Here is a 17,670-nt window from a genome sequence, read left to right as displayed (position 1 = left end):
TTCACATATGGAAGTGAGACCTGGATATTCAAGAAGAGAGTAAGGCAACAGATAATGGCCTTTGAAATGTGGTGTATAGGAGAGCTCTGAAAATCTCATGGACAGAACATGTGAGAAATACAGCTGTCCTACAGAGAATGAGAACACAGAGATCTTTATTACAGGAAATGATCCAGAGAAAGATGAGATTGGCAGGACATGTACTGAGAGGTTCGGCAGGACAGAGGATATTAACAGTTTTAGAAGGAAAAATTGTGGGAAAAGGATCAAGAGGCAAAAAACGAAGGACATGGCTTGAAGATATAAGATCATGGACAGGATTACATGGCTATGCAGAAACAAAAAGGAAAGCCACCAACAGAGAGAACTGGAAGGACATGGTGCTGCACCCTCTCACTGAAGAAGCTAAATGAAGAAGAAAGAAAGAGAATCTACTAAGCAAACTAATCAATTGAATTTATTTCTTTTATTTTATCATTTTCAGTTATTTTGACATCTTAATTATCTCTAAAGTTTCACTTTTTTTGTTATTACATGAGCTGACAGCCATTAATTTAATATAGTTATATATTGCAATTTTATTGAAACAAAAATCGATGCATAAACGACTTTCTTCTGTTTTATTTGAGTGGATGAATGAATGTTCTCTAAATATTTATCTGATATGTATTTATTTCTATTTTAGGGGGATTTAATCTACAGTGCAGAGTTCTTAATAAGCCTTATGATATATTTGGAACTTGGTATACTGAAGAATACTTATTATCTGGCAGACTTCACTTTTTAGGACATTTAGAATCTTGTTGTGCAATTTGGCTGAATAAAGCATGGCAAGAATCGGAATCAGAAAAAAAACAAATCATTAAACGACTTTTCAAATTTTATAATAAAAATGCAAGCTCAATTCGCACTGTTATGGTAGCAAACTGCCTAACTGCAGAGACTAACGATAATGAAGGGGCACTTTCTGAAGAAACTGGTGCAGTGGCAAGCACACATTCTTCCAGTCATCCAGCAGAGCTTATTGTCAAAGGAAATCCTGTTTCTCATAATGCACTTTCTTCCAATCCCTGGCCTGACACGAGAAGTCGTACTTTTGAATTCGCATCAGGTTCCCTAACTCAAGAAATTAAAGTTGACTATAGTGCAGAAAGTAGAGAAGCATGTACTATGGATAGTCCCATACGTTATAGCCAAGAGTACAGAAGAGCTGAAAGTGCTGAAGAAGAAGAGAAAGAAGATTCTGAAGATAGTTTATCTGATTTTGAAGATCCACCATTACCTTGGGATGAAGACTGGAATTCAATTGGTACAGTTTCTTAATTTTCTTGCATTTTTTAATTTTTATCATCAGTACATTATCTTTTGGTTTTCTTTTTTGTATCTGTTTGCAACTGTCTAATTCAATCCATATATTTAAATAAAAAATTTTTAACTGTTTACTGTTCTAACTATATATATTGAAATTAAATATGAAATGTTATTACAGAAATGCATCATGCTAATATTATTCTTTAGTCAGAGGTACAAAAATAAAAAAATCAAATCTAAATGTTTTTTTATCACTTAACACATTTTTTTTACAATTTCAGATAGAATATAACATTTTCTAATAATCATCATAAAAAAACATGGCCTCTGTACACTCCTGACTTCTTCCTTATTTTCTGATGGTGATTGTGCTTTTCTGCTTACTTTCTTTCATAAAAACACTATTCCTAATAGAAGTAATTAGAAAGCATTATGGAATGACATTAGATTAGAACCACAAATTAAACTCATTCTTTTTTTTTTTTTTTTAATTTTATTGAGAGTATTTACTTATTTCATATGGGGTTTATCCTCTTTCCTCCCCTGCCCCTTAGGATGGGTTGAGCCCTCCTTATGAAGGATTAAGTATATTTTATGACTAATCCATCTGTGTTCACGGGGCCAGTTTGCCTGTTCTGAGGGATGAAAACCTAAGTGTCCAGGTGTAAAAACTCTCTACCGTCGTATGAGACCAGCTAGCTCACATTTAATCAAAAGAAACCAGATAAAGGTTCTTCACATCGTGGACAGAAATCGAACCCAGGTCTTTCCCTACCAAAGGGCTTCGTCTATACCGACTGAGCTGTGGAGGCTCTATTGAGAGTGCATATGTGTAAGTCAAAATTACATATAGAGAACAAATGCTTATATTTTAGGTAAAAGTGTTAATGGTGATGTGAAGGATCACCCAAAGGTTATGTATTGGTTAGAAAGTGATTAAAATGGAAAAAAAAATAAAAAGTGGAACAATAATGAGATGAAAAAGGAGTATTATCAAAGTTGATATCAGAGATGTTAAAGTGAGTGAGAATATTAGAAATAAATTGATATTGAGGAAGGAAATTAGGTGGGTGCAGAGGGAGATAGAGAACATGGAGATGAGACTGGCTGTTGCAAGCGTAAGGATTACATGAATGATATTAGCAGAAGTGATGGTCCGAAAGTGGTGGTGTATGGGGGGGGGGGGATGAGTGGTGAATGATCAAAAATAGATTGCATGTTGAAGATGTATTTGAGAAGAGGGATAATAAGATGAATTACTAATGCTGGAGAGGAAGTGCACAGTGACTGATTTCCTTGGAACAAATGATTTGTAAGGAAATATCAGGTAGTGCAGATTTTGTTTTCTTAGACATAGTGAAGTCAAAGAGTAAGAGAGAGAGAGAGAGAATTGCATGTTGCCAACCTTTAATAGCAGAAATCCAAGGAGAAGAGTGATTTATGAAAGGTATGAGCATGAAGAGAGTCTTTGAAGGTATGAGAAAAAGCTGCTTGCTGAACATTTTTTGAGTGGCGGTGTGAAGCTGGTAGATTGCATTTGAAAGAGTGTGTGTGTTCAAAGAAGGAAAGAGAAATGAGATTATGAAGCTATGAATAAACTACCAGGGTGAGGCAAATGATGATGGCTTGAGAGAGAGTGGGCTTTAAGGATGGCTTCTTTGGAAGCAGCTGAATCATATGTTTTGTGGAATTATAGTGAGGAACTGTGGGAAGGAAATGGGGATTGGAGGAAAGATATTCTTATACACCAGTACAGTTACTATTAGGAGTAAACTAACAGAATTTGACATTGAAAATTAGTCAAGTCCACGAATCATTGTGAGATATGGTTGAGAAGATGATATATACTGCTCAGAACAATTAGAGGATATTTTGGTTTTCTTGTAAATTATAAAGTTATAAAAATAATTTACAAATGTAACACATTTATTTTAAAACAATCTTAATATACAACAGTGTAGAACACACAATTGCATACAAAATCATGTTAAGACTTGTCAAAATGTGTCTTAGCCATATCAGCATGGGGGGGGAGAGTATAAAAGCGTGGCTTGTTTCAGTGACTTCCACAGTGCATAATTACCACTTCAATTATAAACTTGTGTCACTTACCACCCATCATTTTGTTAAAAATGGCAAAGCAACATGATATCCCAGAATCCATGGAGAGCCATTGGTTGATTAGAAGCTGGACGCTCAAGCATGCTGTTTATCTCAAAGCATAATTTCGCGACTTTGGAATCACTTTCTGGAGACAGGAAATGTTCGAAATTGTCTTCATGCCATAGGTTTATATGGTCGAAGACCAATGGTCTTCAAGCATATAAACTTTTGAAGCATATAAAAATTTGAAGTAAGTGGAATTTGCATTCCACTTACTTCAAATCACAAAAGAGCCCGAAGAATTTGGGCACAGAAACACCTCAATTGGACAAATGAGGATTGGGCTCGTGTGCTTTTTAGTGTCAAATCCAGGTTCAATCTGCAACCAGATGACCGACGTATCTTGATATGCCGTGAAAGTGGAACAAGAAATAATCCATAGTTTGTTTGTGAAAGATCCCAATATCAAGGTGGGAGTTTGATATGGTCTTAAATAAGTATAGGTGGCCATACTGATCTCTATTTTATCAGAAAGGGTTCCTTAACAGCCCAAAGGTATCACAATGAGATTTTGGAACCTATAGTTCATCCATATGTTGCTGCAATTTCCAAGAATTCATTTTTATGGATCACTATGCTCGTCCACGCCATGCAAATTTGGCACGAGTGGCTTGAGGAAGAAGGTATTGAACAAATGGACTGGCTGCCTGTTCACCGGATTGTAATCCAATCAAACATGTCTGGGATGCTTTAGGTAGGCATGTTTCTGCTCGACTGGTGCCACCACGATCGCTTCATTAGCTCAAAATTGCTCTCACAGAAGAGTGGGGAAATATCCCACAAAAACTGTTTGATCATCTTATACGGTCCATGCAATCAAGATGTACTGCTGTTAATGGAGACCATACACCCTATTAAAAATTAACAAAAGCGTTTTTGGCTATTCTTGTTAAAATTATTTCATGATAAAATATATAATTTGTTAAATTTGTAATAAATAATCAATATTTAAATAATATCTCATCAATTACACCCTATCCATAAGTAAGAAATATTTATTCATGCATAAAGTACCCAATAGTTATAATTATTTGCAGAAATTTATAATTATCCAACAGAAACTAAAATATCCCCTAATTGTTTTGAGCAGTGTAATAATGAGAACAGAATATGATGGAACTAGAATTTTTTGAAATGACAAAGGATAGGTGAAGTCATTAGGCTGGTTTGAGATAGAATACAAATCTAGTTACATTTTATTATAGAGTGACAGATCTATTTGATAGAGGAGATAATAATACCATTACAAGTATATGGTAATTTTTCTTAATTTTGCAAATGTGTTCAATAGAATGCTATGACTACTGTTGAAATTGAGTAGGATGGGATGGGATGAACAATCAGTTATTGGCCTTTTTACAAGAATAACTGTTCAATATGAGATAAGCTGTTTATGAGGATACAATATCTTGTGATAAATGGTGTACCTTGTGGTACCCCTTTTTTGTCACCTGGGACTGGTGTTGTTTAATTTGTATATATTAATAATATAGTTCAAAGTTTGGAATGATCATCTCCTCTCAATTTAGTATCCAAATGGATAATTTCAGGAAGCTCTGATCTGATGTTACATGAGGATTTGAATAGCTTGGTACTTTGGCACATAAATGGGGATGTCAGTCTGTGTCTGGAGACAAGCAATACATTACAAAACTCTAAAGGTTATGCAAAAAATTGTTGCCATAATGAGAACACTGACAAGTAGGGATAAAGTGACAGTTCTGCTGTATAAGGCTTAGTCATGCAACATTTGCACATGTGATAAGGAAACATTAGAAAGAATCAGAAGTGAATGACTGTCTCAAAACTGCAATTTGCTTTGCTAAGCTTGGTGAATACAAAGAGAAGAAAAGTGGGGATATGATTGAGACATAAAGTTGGTGAGAGGAGCTTATCAGATAGATATAAGACAGTTATTGCATATGGTGAAAGTTAGTGGGAGAATGAGAGGTCATCCCTGGAAATAAGTAATGTGAGTACAAGGAAATGAAAATGAGATATTTTGCATGGTGAGTGGTGAATTAGGTGGACTTCATTAATAAAATGTATAGTGCTGACCTGCTACTGAATGCTTTCATGGTAAGGTGTAATATATATTGCTGTAAGGTTTAATATATATATCTCTACCTCCATGAATTTAGAAGGGTGAGTCTTCTAAATTCGTGGAGGTAGAGATATAATACTAATACTCACGTTGTTTTAGTGTTTTATCCCACTTGGATATAGCCAAGCGATACCCAAAATTTTGTAAGTATAACTGGCAGTTATTTGCTTAAAACCTTAATCACATTGTAGGTGCACCTGTCTGACACTCTCTGCTCTTGAACTTGGATATTCATTGTTAGAGCATAGATGATTCAAAAATTTTCGACAATTTCTAACCCTGAGCACATCTAGCTTTCATAGATGCAATATTGGATTAAGAAAATTCAGTTAAATATTCATTCCTAATCTGGTGTCATTCCATTAATCTTGTGTTATGTCACTGACTTAAATTGTTTTCGATTATGTTTCAAAAGTAATATTAACAAACTTCTAGATGCGATGAAAGAAAAGGACAATGCTTTCGATAGTTGCCTTTGTTGATCTCATAAAGTTAGCAATTAAATTATGAGGTGGGGGGGGGGGGATACAGTCGAAACTTGTTAATGTCTCCGACAAAACATTTAGCTTATACGAGGGTGGTCTAAAAAGTTCTCGGCCTAACATTGAAAAAACAAATTTATAATTTCAAAATTATTTTTATTTTTCAACATAATCTCCCTTAAGATTAATACATTTATTCCAGCGCCATTATCCCCTTCCTGTAGTGGTTCTCAGTAAGATCTGCAAAATACCCCTCTACAGCTGCAACCACCTCTTGATTTGAAGAAAAATGCTGACCAGCGAGGAAGAGTTTTAGTTTTGGGAAGAGATAGAAGTCAGGGGGAGCCAAATCTGGGAAATAGGGTGGTTTGTCAATTCATAGTGCAGATCCCTTAATTTTCCCATTGCCAAAACCCCTTTGTGGGCAGGTGCATTGTCCTGATGAAATGTGAATTTTTCTTCTGAAAACCAGGTGTTTTCTCACGAATTTTTTCATCTAGTCTGGTTAAAAGATTGGAATAATATTCCCTGTTTATTGTTTTACCCTTTTCAAGATAATAAATAAAATGCCTTTAGCATCCCAAAACACTGATGCCATGAGCTTTCCTGCTGATGGAACCAACTTTGTCTTTGGCACTGAACAGCCAGCTTCTTTCCATTGTTTTGACTGCTGTTTGGATTCTGGCATGTAATGGTGAATCCAAGTCTCATCCATAGTAAAAAAATTGACACACAAAATCAGTTTTATTCTTGTTAAAATGCTCCAAGCACTGTTCAGAAATTTTCATGCAAGTGCATTTTTGATCTGTTGTGATCAAGCATGGCACCCATTTTGTACAAAGCCTTTTCATATGCAATTATTTATGCAAAATATATTCTGCACGTTCATTTGAAATACCTACAGTCTCAACAATTTCACACACTTTGACTCACTGGTCATCCAATACCATATCGTGCACTTGATCAATGATTTCTGATGTTACAGTTTTTGGATGTCCTTCACGTGGATCATCTTCAAGGCTGGTACGGCCACGTTTAAACTCGGCAACCCATTTCTTAATTGTTGAAAATGAAGGAGAAGAGTGCCCATAAACTTTTATGAACTTCAAATGAATTTCTTTTAGCATTAACATCTTTTACAAAGAATTTTATAACTGCACAATGCTCAATTTTATCCATTTCAAGGAATACAGACATTTTTTTTCAGACAGCTGTATAAAACACAATACTTGATACAATGACTTGCAATTTGACATGGATGCTTATGACAGATGTACCAACTTAGAAAAAAAAAATCGTGCCGATAGTATTGCCATCTATGGTCGAGGCTGAGAACTTTTCAGACCACCCTTGTATTTTATCATTCTCGGGAGTTTTCTGAATTTTCAGTCGCAGTACTGTTAATTTAGCCACTTGTCAACAAATACTAGAAAGGGCATATTTGTGTATTTGCTGGCTGATTGCCTGTTTTATGTATGCAATCAACCAAAGAATTTGCAGGGCTTTTGCTTGACAATTAATGACTAATTTAGTCCTACTTAAAAAAACCTAATAGTTCTTACCATTATAGATAGAATTTGAACTTTCATCTTTTTTCAGACAATTGATGTTCAAATCAGTTAAAAAATGAGTTAGAAAAGTATTTCATCTTATGAAATACTTTTTTAGTAGTTATAAAGGGTATGTGCAAAGTTGTCAGTTCACTGTAAAATATTTGCAGGTTACAGTAACCTGTTACCTTTCTGATGTAATATAAATGTTCTTTTTGATATAAATTTTATATATAATAATATTGTTATTTTGTCTGTTCTTAAACCCATTGTGATATGACCATATTTAATCCAAGTTTACAGGAAAATTATTTCAGTGCGTGCCAAGCATCTTGGTCCTTTTTTTCCTTTAAACCAGCCAGGATATATATATACGTCCACATTACCATGGATGCAAAGTGCATATTGAAATTGTAATACCATTGATATTACATTGAAATTTATGATGGATACGAAGCTTTTGAGGATGCGTATTTGATCTTTAATGGCCGGTAAGGTGGTTAATATATGACTCCCACCCATGAAAGGTTGTGAACTTATAGTACATCAGTATTAATAAAATTAAATTTTTTATTAATACTGATGTAATTAAATAAATAAATTAAATTTTTTTTTTACCTGGGCTAGAAATCCTTCTCTAGAGACAAAACATGGAACTTTTTTCCAAACCATTCAGACCTTCAATAAGGGGCAATGGTCTCGCACCAGGTGATGATATTTATCTCCTGCCTAAAGAGTCACAAACATCCATACCCTAGTGGGATTTGAACCTGCAGCCTGTTGGTTAGAAACCACTCAGCCAGCTGATTTGTCTCTGCTTAAATGTACTCAAAAGTTGTGCTTCAGAACTCACCTGTTCTGTGTTATATTTGTCATCCTACACATTTTTTATACTCTGCCTCGAAACAAACCCAATACTTGTAAGAAATCCTACATTCAGCCCATTATAAAAGGAGAAATAATCTGCCATGAAACTACCAACCCATTAGCTTCACTCACGTCAGTCTTCCTCTCTTTAATAATGAATAAGGTTATCAACAATGACCACCAGCTATGAATTCCCACTCTATATCTACAGCTGATTTCCATGTCCCACCAATTCTGGGCACATACCATGATAAGGTTTGGAGAACCATGCTGTTGACTTGACATTTTTAAGGCTTTCAGTGATCTATCATAGAGAATTGCTCATAAATTGCTATCTGGTGGTGTACTATCTACGTTTTGGTAATTGGGTAGCAAACTTTCTCTCTAATTATTAGTATCCCATAATGCAAAACACACACACTTCCTTTAGATGTGCATAATGCTGTGTGTTAGGTGAGGGTGACTACCCAGTTTCGAACTTTGAGGTCTCATCTGTGAGCAGATCCCAGGAAAATACCAAGATAATTTTATGTGGTTTTTCCACCCTAAAAGTTATTAGTAAACCTATAGTACATTTTTTACCATGGGTGGGCTAAGGATTTTCCATTTTTATTAATTTATATATATATACAGGGTGTTCGGGATAAATTTGACAGTTTCGTAAGGAAAAAGAAAATCTTCTTTGTATCTATTAAATTTAATGAATTGACAAAAAAACATTACAGGCAGAGTTAATTACAATACTATCAACAAGATTTACTCAAAATAACCACCATTAGCATCGATCACAGCTTCAATTCTGCTTCGGAACCTCGAACAAGCTGATGCTACAGTCTCCCTGGGAAGGGCCGCAAAAACTGTTTTAATTTTATCCATTAACTGGGCTTTTGTATTACTGGAAGTGCGATTGGTGTCTTTTTCAACTGCGCCCCATAGAAAATAATCCATGGGGTTAAGGTCTGGGGAGTTTGGAGGCCAAACATTTGGACTGGTGAAGTCGTAGAAATTTTCAGACAACCATTTTTGACTTTTCCCAGAGGTGTGGCAAGGGGCCGAATCCTGCTGCCATACATACGGCCTACCATTGGCTACCCTTGTTATCCAGGGCTTGACTACAGTTAGCAACTCCACGAACAAAGCCCGAATTCCAATGCCAGGGTTCTTCAACACCTATTCCTGCAGATTTGCGAGGAATTCTGCTGTACGAACGCAATCAGATCATCTGCTAGGGATCTTTCTTCTTGCTACATCCTCGTAGTCACCATTGCAAGTCTCTAGTTCATGCCTGATTGTTTTTACTGTATTCAGGGAGCATTGAGCAGCAGTTGTAATATCCTTATTTTGAAGGCGGGCACGAATCATCATGATACAAGTTATTCTCTTCCATGATTCAGGTGGGTTCCAGCTATCCATCCTTTCTGACATCTTGTATATGAATGAAGAAGGGTCCAAACTTTTAAATGAAGAGAAGTGTGTGTTAATACATGTAACTTTCGGAAAAATATAATTAATTATAAATATGTCAAATTTATCCCGAACACCCTGTATATGTATGTATATCATCAAAAAAAAAAAAATCAGCTAACGAATTTTATTCACGTATAGGGAGTAGGCGAGGTCATTTTAGCCCTATCTAACTTTTGGAGACTGAGTGGGCAGTTCAATCTCCACTGCTACCCAATCAGAGATAGCTGGCCCAGGGCTATCACTAATTAAGTGGCATGCAGTGAAGAGAGACGGCTCAACAAGTGCTGCCATCTCGTGGTCCCTAATCCTAACACAATATATTTGATGTCTGAAATAGTGTGGGTTCTACGGTCGATTTTCTTGAGTTTACGGGATGAAAAACCCCAGTTTCTGGGAGGAAAAAACCGCTTGCCCGTGCCAGAGATTGACTAATTCAGGAACCAGTCAAAAAAAGACAGAAAAATTTCCTCTAGTCGCTGACTAGATTCGAAACCAAGAAGTCTTCCTTCGTGCAGTCAAGTGCCATGGTGTGCAAATGCTGCATCTACTAAGCTACACAGGCTCCTATATATATTGTAATTTTTTTTTTATTAATTCCTATATAGTTCAGAAACTCTTCTCTTGAGAGACCAAACATGGACCTTTTTTTAAGCCACTCAGGCCTCCAGTAAGCGGGGCAGTGGTCTCACACAAGATGACAAAATACATCTCCCACTTAAAGACGATCACAAGCATCCATGCACATGGTGAGATTCAAACCGGGGACCTGTTGGTTGAGTATGCTATCCACTCAGCCAACCACAACTAGTAAAAAGGTGTATTATCACCTTATTAAAATATAAGGAAGTGTGCTTTGCATTGCATTATGCAATACCAAGGCAGTTGATGTGAAATCAACCTCTATGTACAAGGAGCCTAGTCGTGAAGATATCTCTGTGAATTCCTTGTTGGCTTACACTTTGATGAAGGTTTCCTTACATTGGACAAACAGAATTAGATCTCTTCATGCACTCACCTACCTAAGGCCTTGTTTTGTCATTAACATCATTAGCTTCGTGAGCCTTTAACCTCCCAACCGGCCGGTGTGGATGAAATATTCAACCCTCCCTAGCTTTTTTCATGGATCAAAACTTCGTCGGCATTCCACCTTTTATCATGCCATTGCCTTCCTCCGCCGTTAATCTCGTTACGGCTATTCTATAGCATTAGTGGATTAACTGTTGCTGAGTGACCTTTGTGTCCCCTCCCCCTGTCTTTACGTCTATTGTGTTGCCTAGAATTTCATTTACTGTCCTAAGTTATTTGACCTTTCTTGCCTCTAAAATGATTTATTGTGTCTCTTCCCAAAAATTGAAACCAATTTCACATATGCGAAAAAAAAATCAATCCTGAAATGCCCACTGATCAGCTTTTGCAATGAATCTATTTAGTGATAGTGAATTTGGTGTATTTTATTCTACAAATCAGTGCACCAGAAGAGATGCACTGATTATTCTTCCACTTTACGTATAATAATTGAATAATTTTTTTTCGAATTTTAAAATTTTCAAATGTTTGCTTTGAAAATATTATGTCAAATATTTATATTTTTAAATAATATTTATTGAAATAAATATGTCCTTTTTCTTTCGTTTCTAGCGAAATAGCATTATATGGATCATCACATTTCAGATTTAGAAACGATTTTTTGTTATTCATAAAGACAAAATAAAAAGAAAATGTTAAAATGCTAAATTGCCTTACTCAGTTTCCGATTGTGTCTTTTTGGTATCAAAAATTTATATCCAATGATATTTTAGCAGTGATTCTTCCCCTTCGTCATTTATTTATTTATTTGTATTATGCATATTACGATAATATCTAGTGCATAACCTCGTAGATATGTTAAAAATATAATGTGAAAAATATCATATACGGAATGATTCAACATTTTTGCTCATTTTGAAGATTTTCTAATGCTCTCCCCCCCCCCTCCTTATTCTCTCCTGGAACTGAATTGCATAACTACTCTAAATTTCTATACAGGTTTGAAAGCTTTTCTAGACAGCATTCAAAATCAATTACTTAATTTTACCATTTTGACAAAAGATATACGGCAATCAGATTGTATCGTGAAGCTTCTAAATCTGTTCTATTTATTTGCAATCTAAAACCAGCTGTTCTACTGTCCCCTGAAATTATGTGAAATTTTAGAAATAATATGCTATATTTTCACCATGCAAAATTGTTTATATGCATACCACACAAAAGAAAGTTCAGTAGTATTATTTGTGTTTGTTTTTCTTTTAAAAAATTCTAAATATTACTTCTTCTGCTGCTGGAAGCTATTTCTGAAATAATCTACGTCTTATAAATACTTGGTAATTCTACAAATCAGTGCACCTGAAGAGTTGCACTGATTGATCTTTCACTTTACGTATAATAATTGAATCATTTTTTTCGAATTTCAGAATTTTCAAATGTTTGCTTTGAAAATATTATGTCAAATATTTATATTTTTAAACAATATTTATTGAAATAAATATGTCCCTTTTCTTTCGTTTCTAGCGAAATAGCATTATATGGATCATCACATTTCAGTTTTAGAAACGATTTTTTGTTATTCATAAAGACAAAATAAAAAAAAAATGTTAAAATGCTACATTGCATTACTCGGTTTCCGATTGTGTCTTTTTGGTATCAAAAATTTATATCCAATGATATTTTAGCAGTGATTCTTCGCCTTCGTCATTTATTTATTTATTTGTATTATGCATATTACGGTAATATCTAGTGCACATCCTCGTAGATATGTTGAAAATATAATGTGAAAAATATCATATACGGAATGATTCAAAATCCTTTTTCATTTTGAAGATTTTCTAATGCTTTCCCCCCTCATTATCCCCCTCATTACCCCCCTTTTTTTTTCATTTTGAAGATTTTCTAATGCTTTCCCCCCTCATTATCCTCTCCTAGAACTCACAGGTTTGAAAGCTTTTCTAGACAGCATTCAAAATCAATTACTTTATTTTACCATTTTGACAAAAGATATACGGCAATCAGATTGTATTGTGAAACTTCTAATTCTGTTCTATTTATTTGCAATCTAAAACCAGCTGTTCTACTGCCCGCTGAAATTATGTAAAATTTTAGAAATAATATGCTATATTTTCACCATGCAAAATTGTTTATATGCACACCACACAAAAAAAAGTTCAGTAGAATTATTTGTGTTTGCTTTTCTTTTAAAAAAAACTAAATATTACTTCTGCTGCTGGAAGCTATTTCTGAAATAATCTACGTCTTCTAAATACTTGGTAATATCCTCTTAGCTGGAGTAAAAGTTGAAGGCTTATTACTCTCAGTGCTATTGAGAAGAAAGGGGATAACACTAAAGTGCCCCAGGCTGTTAGTGCAGAATATGTCAAGAATGTCTTGTTTCCTTTTCGATTGTTGATTACCTATATTCTAACAGAAATACTGATATTTCGTTTACATGCTTATACATTATTTATACCAAAATAATTGCTTAATTTATAATGATCAGTTTCACTTTTATTATCAAAAATTAGAAATTAAATCATACAATTATCTAGAAAAAGAGGATTTGAATTATTTTCAAAGAAAAGGTGCATATGCATTTCATAATCTTCTTTTTTTTGGGGGGGGGGATATAGACCTAAGCAATCTGCGGATATTTCAGATAATTTATTTCATAAATTGTTCGCAAGACAGCTGTTACAAACGTAAATCACTTGGGGAACATACCCATTCATTTTAGTGTAAAATAGTAGCAAAGGTCCAGTTACTTTAGATATCTAATCTAGAAGAAAATGTTATGTCTGCTGAGATTAGAATCATACGTGAATAATTTTTCTGACATGATTTCTCTATTCGTTATAATGTAACCAATTTCCAGATTTTTTTCCCTCCTGCAGACTTCATGTTATATGCAGTGATTTCTTCTTTGAACTATAAGAAAAAAAATCAGATAACAGGAGAAAAATATGTAGTATTTTCTTTTCCACTGGCTGAATTTACAATGTTCTTTCTTTGTGTTTTGAAGAGAAACTGCAAATGACTTTTTTCTTACTATTTTTGCCATTATAATATCTCATATAATTATAAGAGTGACATTTTACCGTTTTTCTCCCACACGAGAAACAGAAATAAGGTGGTAATAATATTGTTGATTTTGCCAAACTTCATTGTAGCAGAAATTTTTATTACAAAACTTTGTAATATATATATATATATCTCCGAAACAAGAAATTTGGAACCCATATCACATCAATGTTGAGTGTTGGCAAGGTGAAAATGTTCCCGTTATTATTTATATATTTCATTTATTAACTAGGGGGGCTATGCCCAACCCCCCGTGTTCCGGTATGGTAGACCAGTTCTCCTTCAATTGTGATAACTCGAAAGGGGGTTCAGCCCCTGAATTCTGATGACTCGAATTTTGAAGACTCGACACTCAGGGTAGCCCCTGAGTTTCAAAACGTTTCTATAAACATGATATAAAAAAACTTATCATTTTATATATATATAGGGTAGATTTTATTTCATTATTTTTTATTGTTTTGATGAAATACTTTACCTGGAATACTCCTTCCAGTTTCTCTGTGTCATAAAAAGAACTTAAAAATTAGCCTTCAAGATGAAAAAGAAGCAGTGCATTCGGGTATCCCTCCATCAATATTTGTAGTCCTGAAAAGGACTGTTTTGATGGCCTTGAAAACAAACATTTTTTATTTCATACTGTTCAGAATTTAAAATTCTTGAACAGCGTGGAACACCTTGAAGCAAGGGTAAACACACAAAGCAGTTTTACACTCAGGGCACCAGATTTTTGTTTCCTTTCTGATATTTTTTTTATTACATACATAATATTTGCGTGGAGGTTTTTTTTTTTATTAGCCGTTGGTGGTAGATTTTCGGGATAATGGTTGGAGTTAGCAGCGTTCAACCTCAGATGTCTGGCAGGATTTTCTGTTTCTCTGCTTGCTGAAGAAGGTGCATGTGCATGCAGCAATGCTTTCGCAATTTCTGTTCTGTATTCTAGATATGTTATGGTAGACAAACATTTTTTCTTGTACAGGAGGAAACTGTTCCAAATAACAAAATCCAAACACTTCAAAATTCAAATAACATGTCCAAACACTTTTTTGTAATATTTTTTATGCTGTTTCCTCATTACAGAGTAGAATGATAGCTGCTGATCGCACCTGTCGATCAACCCATAGTGTCGTTGTATGCACACACAGCAATGGGTTTTTCTTTCTTCAAACCATGCTTCTCCACAGATTCCGCTGATGGATTGTGCAGGGAAGATAGCAGAAAAACATCTTTTTTGTCTTTCCAACGTAGTGCAAAGACTTTCCCTCGCTGATAAGTTCGGATTTTCCCCTTCGATAGCTTTCCTGAAGCCAGATCTGGAGGCATCTCGCCTTTTTGCATTTACAGTACCATAACTATCTGTAAGATGCTGTAAAAGCAAATCAGCGAGTTCAGGACACATATATAGTAATTATCCATTATAATGCAGTAACCTTTCCCCAGTAAAGAGTCTAGTAACTGCATTACTGCACGCATCGACAAGGGAAGATCCGAATATTTATCGTGCTCGATTACAGTTTGCTTTCCCGTATAAGGTTTGAAATCCCAAAGATATCCACTTTTCGATTCGCAAAGCATAAAAAATTTTACTCCATACTTCGCTTTCTTTTTGGGAATAAACTGCTTACATTTCAGTTCACCTTTGAATGGCATAAGGCTTTCATCGATACTCAAGTCTCTCTCAGGAATGTAGAGTGATCTACATTTTTGACGGATTTTCATCAGAAAATCATAAATTTTGTTGAGGACTGGGCAAGGATGTGTTGCCTGATCGTATTCCTCGTTATTCTGAAAATGCAAATACTTCATGATGAGACTGAATTGTTTTTCAGTCATAACATCACGAAACATTGGCGTGTTCAGAATCCAGTCTGTAGACCAATACATTTCGAGAGCGGGCTTTCGAAATGTATTTCGAAACTTCGGGTTTTTCACTTTCTTTATTCTGATATTGCATTTGAAGGATGACAGTGATTTTAAATATTAATTTCACCTATATCCGAATATCACATAATTTCCTGATTTATAATAATCAGGAAATATGTATATTGTCTGATTTATAATTTGCTAATTTATAATAATCACTCAGTATCGAAAAATTAAAGTTATGTGGAACAATTACTAGAGAAAAATAACGAATTAAATTAAAACTGTACCTATGTTTCATAACAGTTTTCGGGTGTGTGATAGTAATGCAACGGTGGGGGGTTAAACTATCAGAAGCGAAATAAAGTTCAATTCTATTGTAAAAATATGGAAATGAAATTTCGCATTTGATATACATATTTTGAATGATAAAAATAAGCAAATGTATCGCTTACTTTAAAAATTGGAGAATAAAATATCTGAATTATGCAGAAAATATAAATTTAAATCATAACTGTTAATTTCATTTTGTAATGACCAATTATACAAGGAAACCAAGAAAGTGAAAGTACAGATTACTATACAACATGAAGAAAAAATTTAGTAATATGATTAAAGAATTTCATGTTATTCTCTATAAAGCAAAGTTGCTCAAGCGTGTCCTAAAGGAAATCTGTTAAGTATTATTCGATTTCGATGGTTTTGTACAAAAATAAAATTAATATAACCTGGAACGTCGGCAGCCGGTTTTCTTTTCTTTTTTTAAAAGAATATTCCAAATAATTATCGTGAATTAATTTCTTCGAGAACAAAGAAAAATCTTTTGTCTAGTAGCGATTAGAAAAAAATTAGCGCAAAAAAATAAAAAATTAAATTGGTTAAGTGAAGAAATTATGCAAGACCTTCATTTTGTCCAGAAATTAAAACTGTATTGTACAATAAAAAGAGAAAACAAAAATATAAATTATTTCTCTATTTTTAGTCTATCATATATAACTAAAATCCAGTTCACCAGCATGGAACAAGAAAGTCCGTTTCTTGTTATAGGCAACTGAGAGGCAGCTACGAACGGGAGATAATCCGATTAACCTTTCTCTTCAGCGTGAGGGTTTATCACACCTTCTAATGGACATGACAGTCAAATTGCACTTCTTATCCAGGTTCTTTAAACAGGTGGGCTGAATCTTATCCAGATTTAGTTGGACGTCTATAGACGTCCTAGCCGGTAGGAAGGTTAAAGAAACTTAACATCCTTTTGTTAACTCAAGATGTTACTTTTCACCTATCCATCTACTAGCTCTCTACAAATCTCAAATACATCCAGCATAGAATGCTGTTCTTATGTTTAGATCGTGTGCTAGAAACTGCCCCAAACATTCTGAATGGTCAGTAAGTGTTTTTTTTCTTCTCTCTATTCCCCCATCCACTGTTCATTCATGGACCTCTTATCCCATAGTGAAACACAATATTCTGCAGTAAACCAATCCCAGGACAGATTTGTCCTGGCGATTGACCCCAGATAAACCTGCCAAATCCAGTGCATATTGCTGCTATAATGGCATCTTTCTTTTTTTTGAATAAATGTAAACTAGATGGTTGATAGCTGCCCTGTTTATAGGAATGTCAGATACACTGTAGGGACTTGCAACCTCCTCATTCAAGGGCAGCAGTGAATGGTCTTGCAGGTGAGTGACAGTAACAAATCAGGCCTGATTTGTTACTGTCAGTTGGAAAACTATTCCTGCTGTCACTTACTCTG

The 17,670-nt window shown here is 34.7% G+C and overlaps 1 protein-coding gene across 2 annotated transcripts in view; it reads left to right on the top strand.

Moving 5' to 3' along the window:
• The window catches only part of Fbw5 (F-box and WD repeat domain containing 5), a 120,270-nt gene that overhangs the window by 55,436 nt on the left and 47,164 nt on the right, over window positions 1-17,670 (top strand). For both annotated transcript variants that reach the window (XM_090397235.1, XM_090397234.1), the window contains exon 5: window positions 686-1,309. In XM_090397235.1, coding sequence (XP_090253361.1) covers window positions 686-1,309 — 624 coding nt within the window. The remainder of the gene's footprint in view (window positions 1-685; window positions 1,310-17,670) is intronic.

Source organism: Typopeltis vanoorti, chromosome 8 (genome assembly GCF_054136105.1).
Source record: "Typopeltis vanoorti isolate ZY-2024b chromosome 8, IOZ_Tvanoo_1.0, whole genome shotgun sequence".
Taxonomy (NCBI): Eukaryota; Metazoa; Arthropoda; class Arachnida; order Uropygi; family Thelyphonidae; genus Typopeltis; species Typopeltis vanoorti.
Note: the sequence above shows the minus strand (reverse complement) of the source record. Positions and strands in the feature narration are given on the sequence as shown.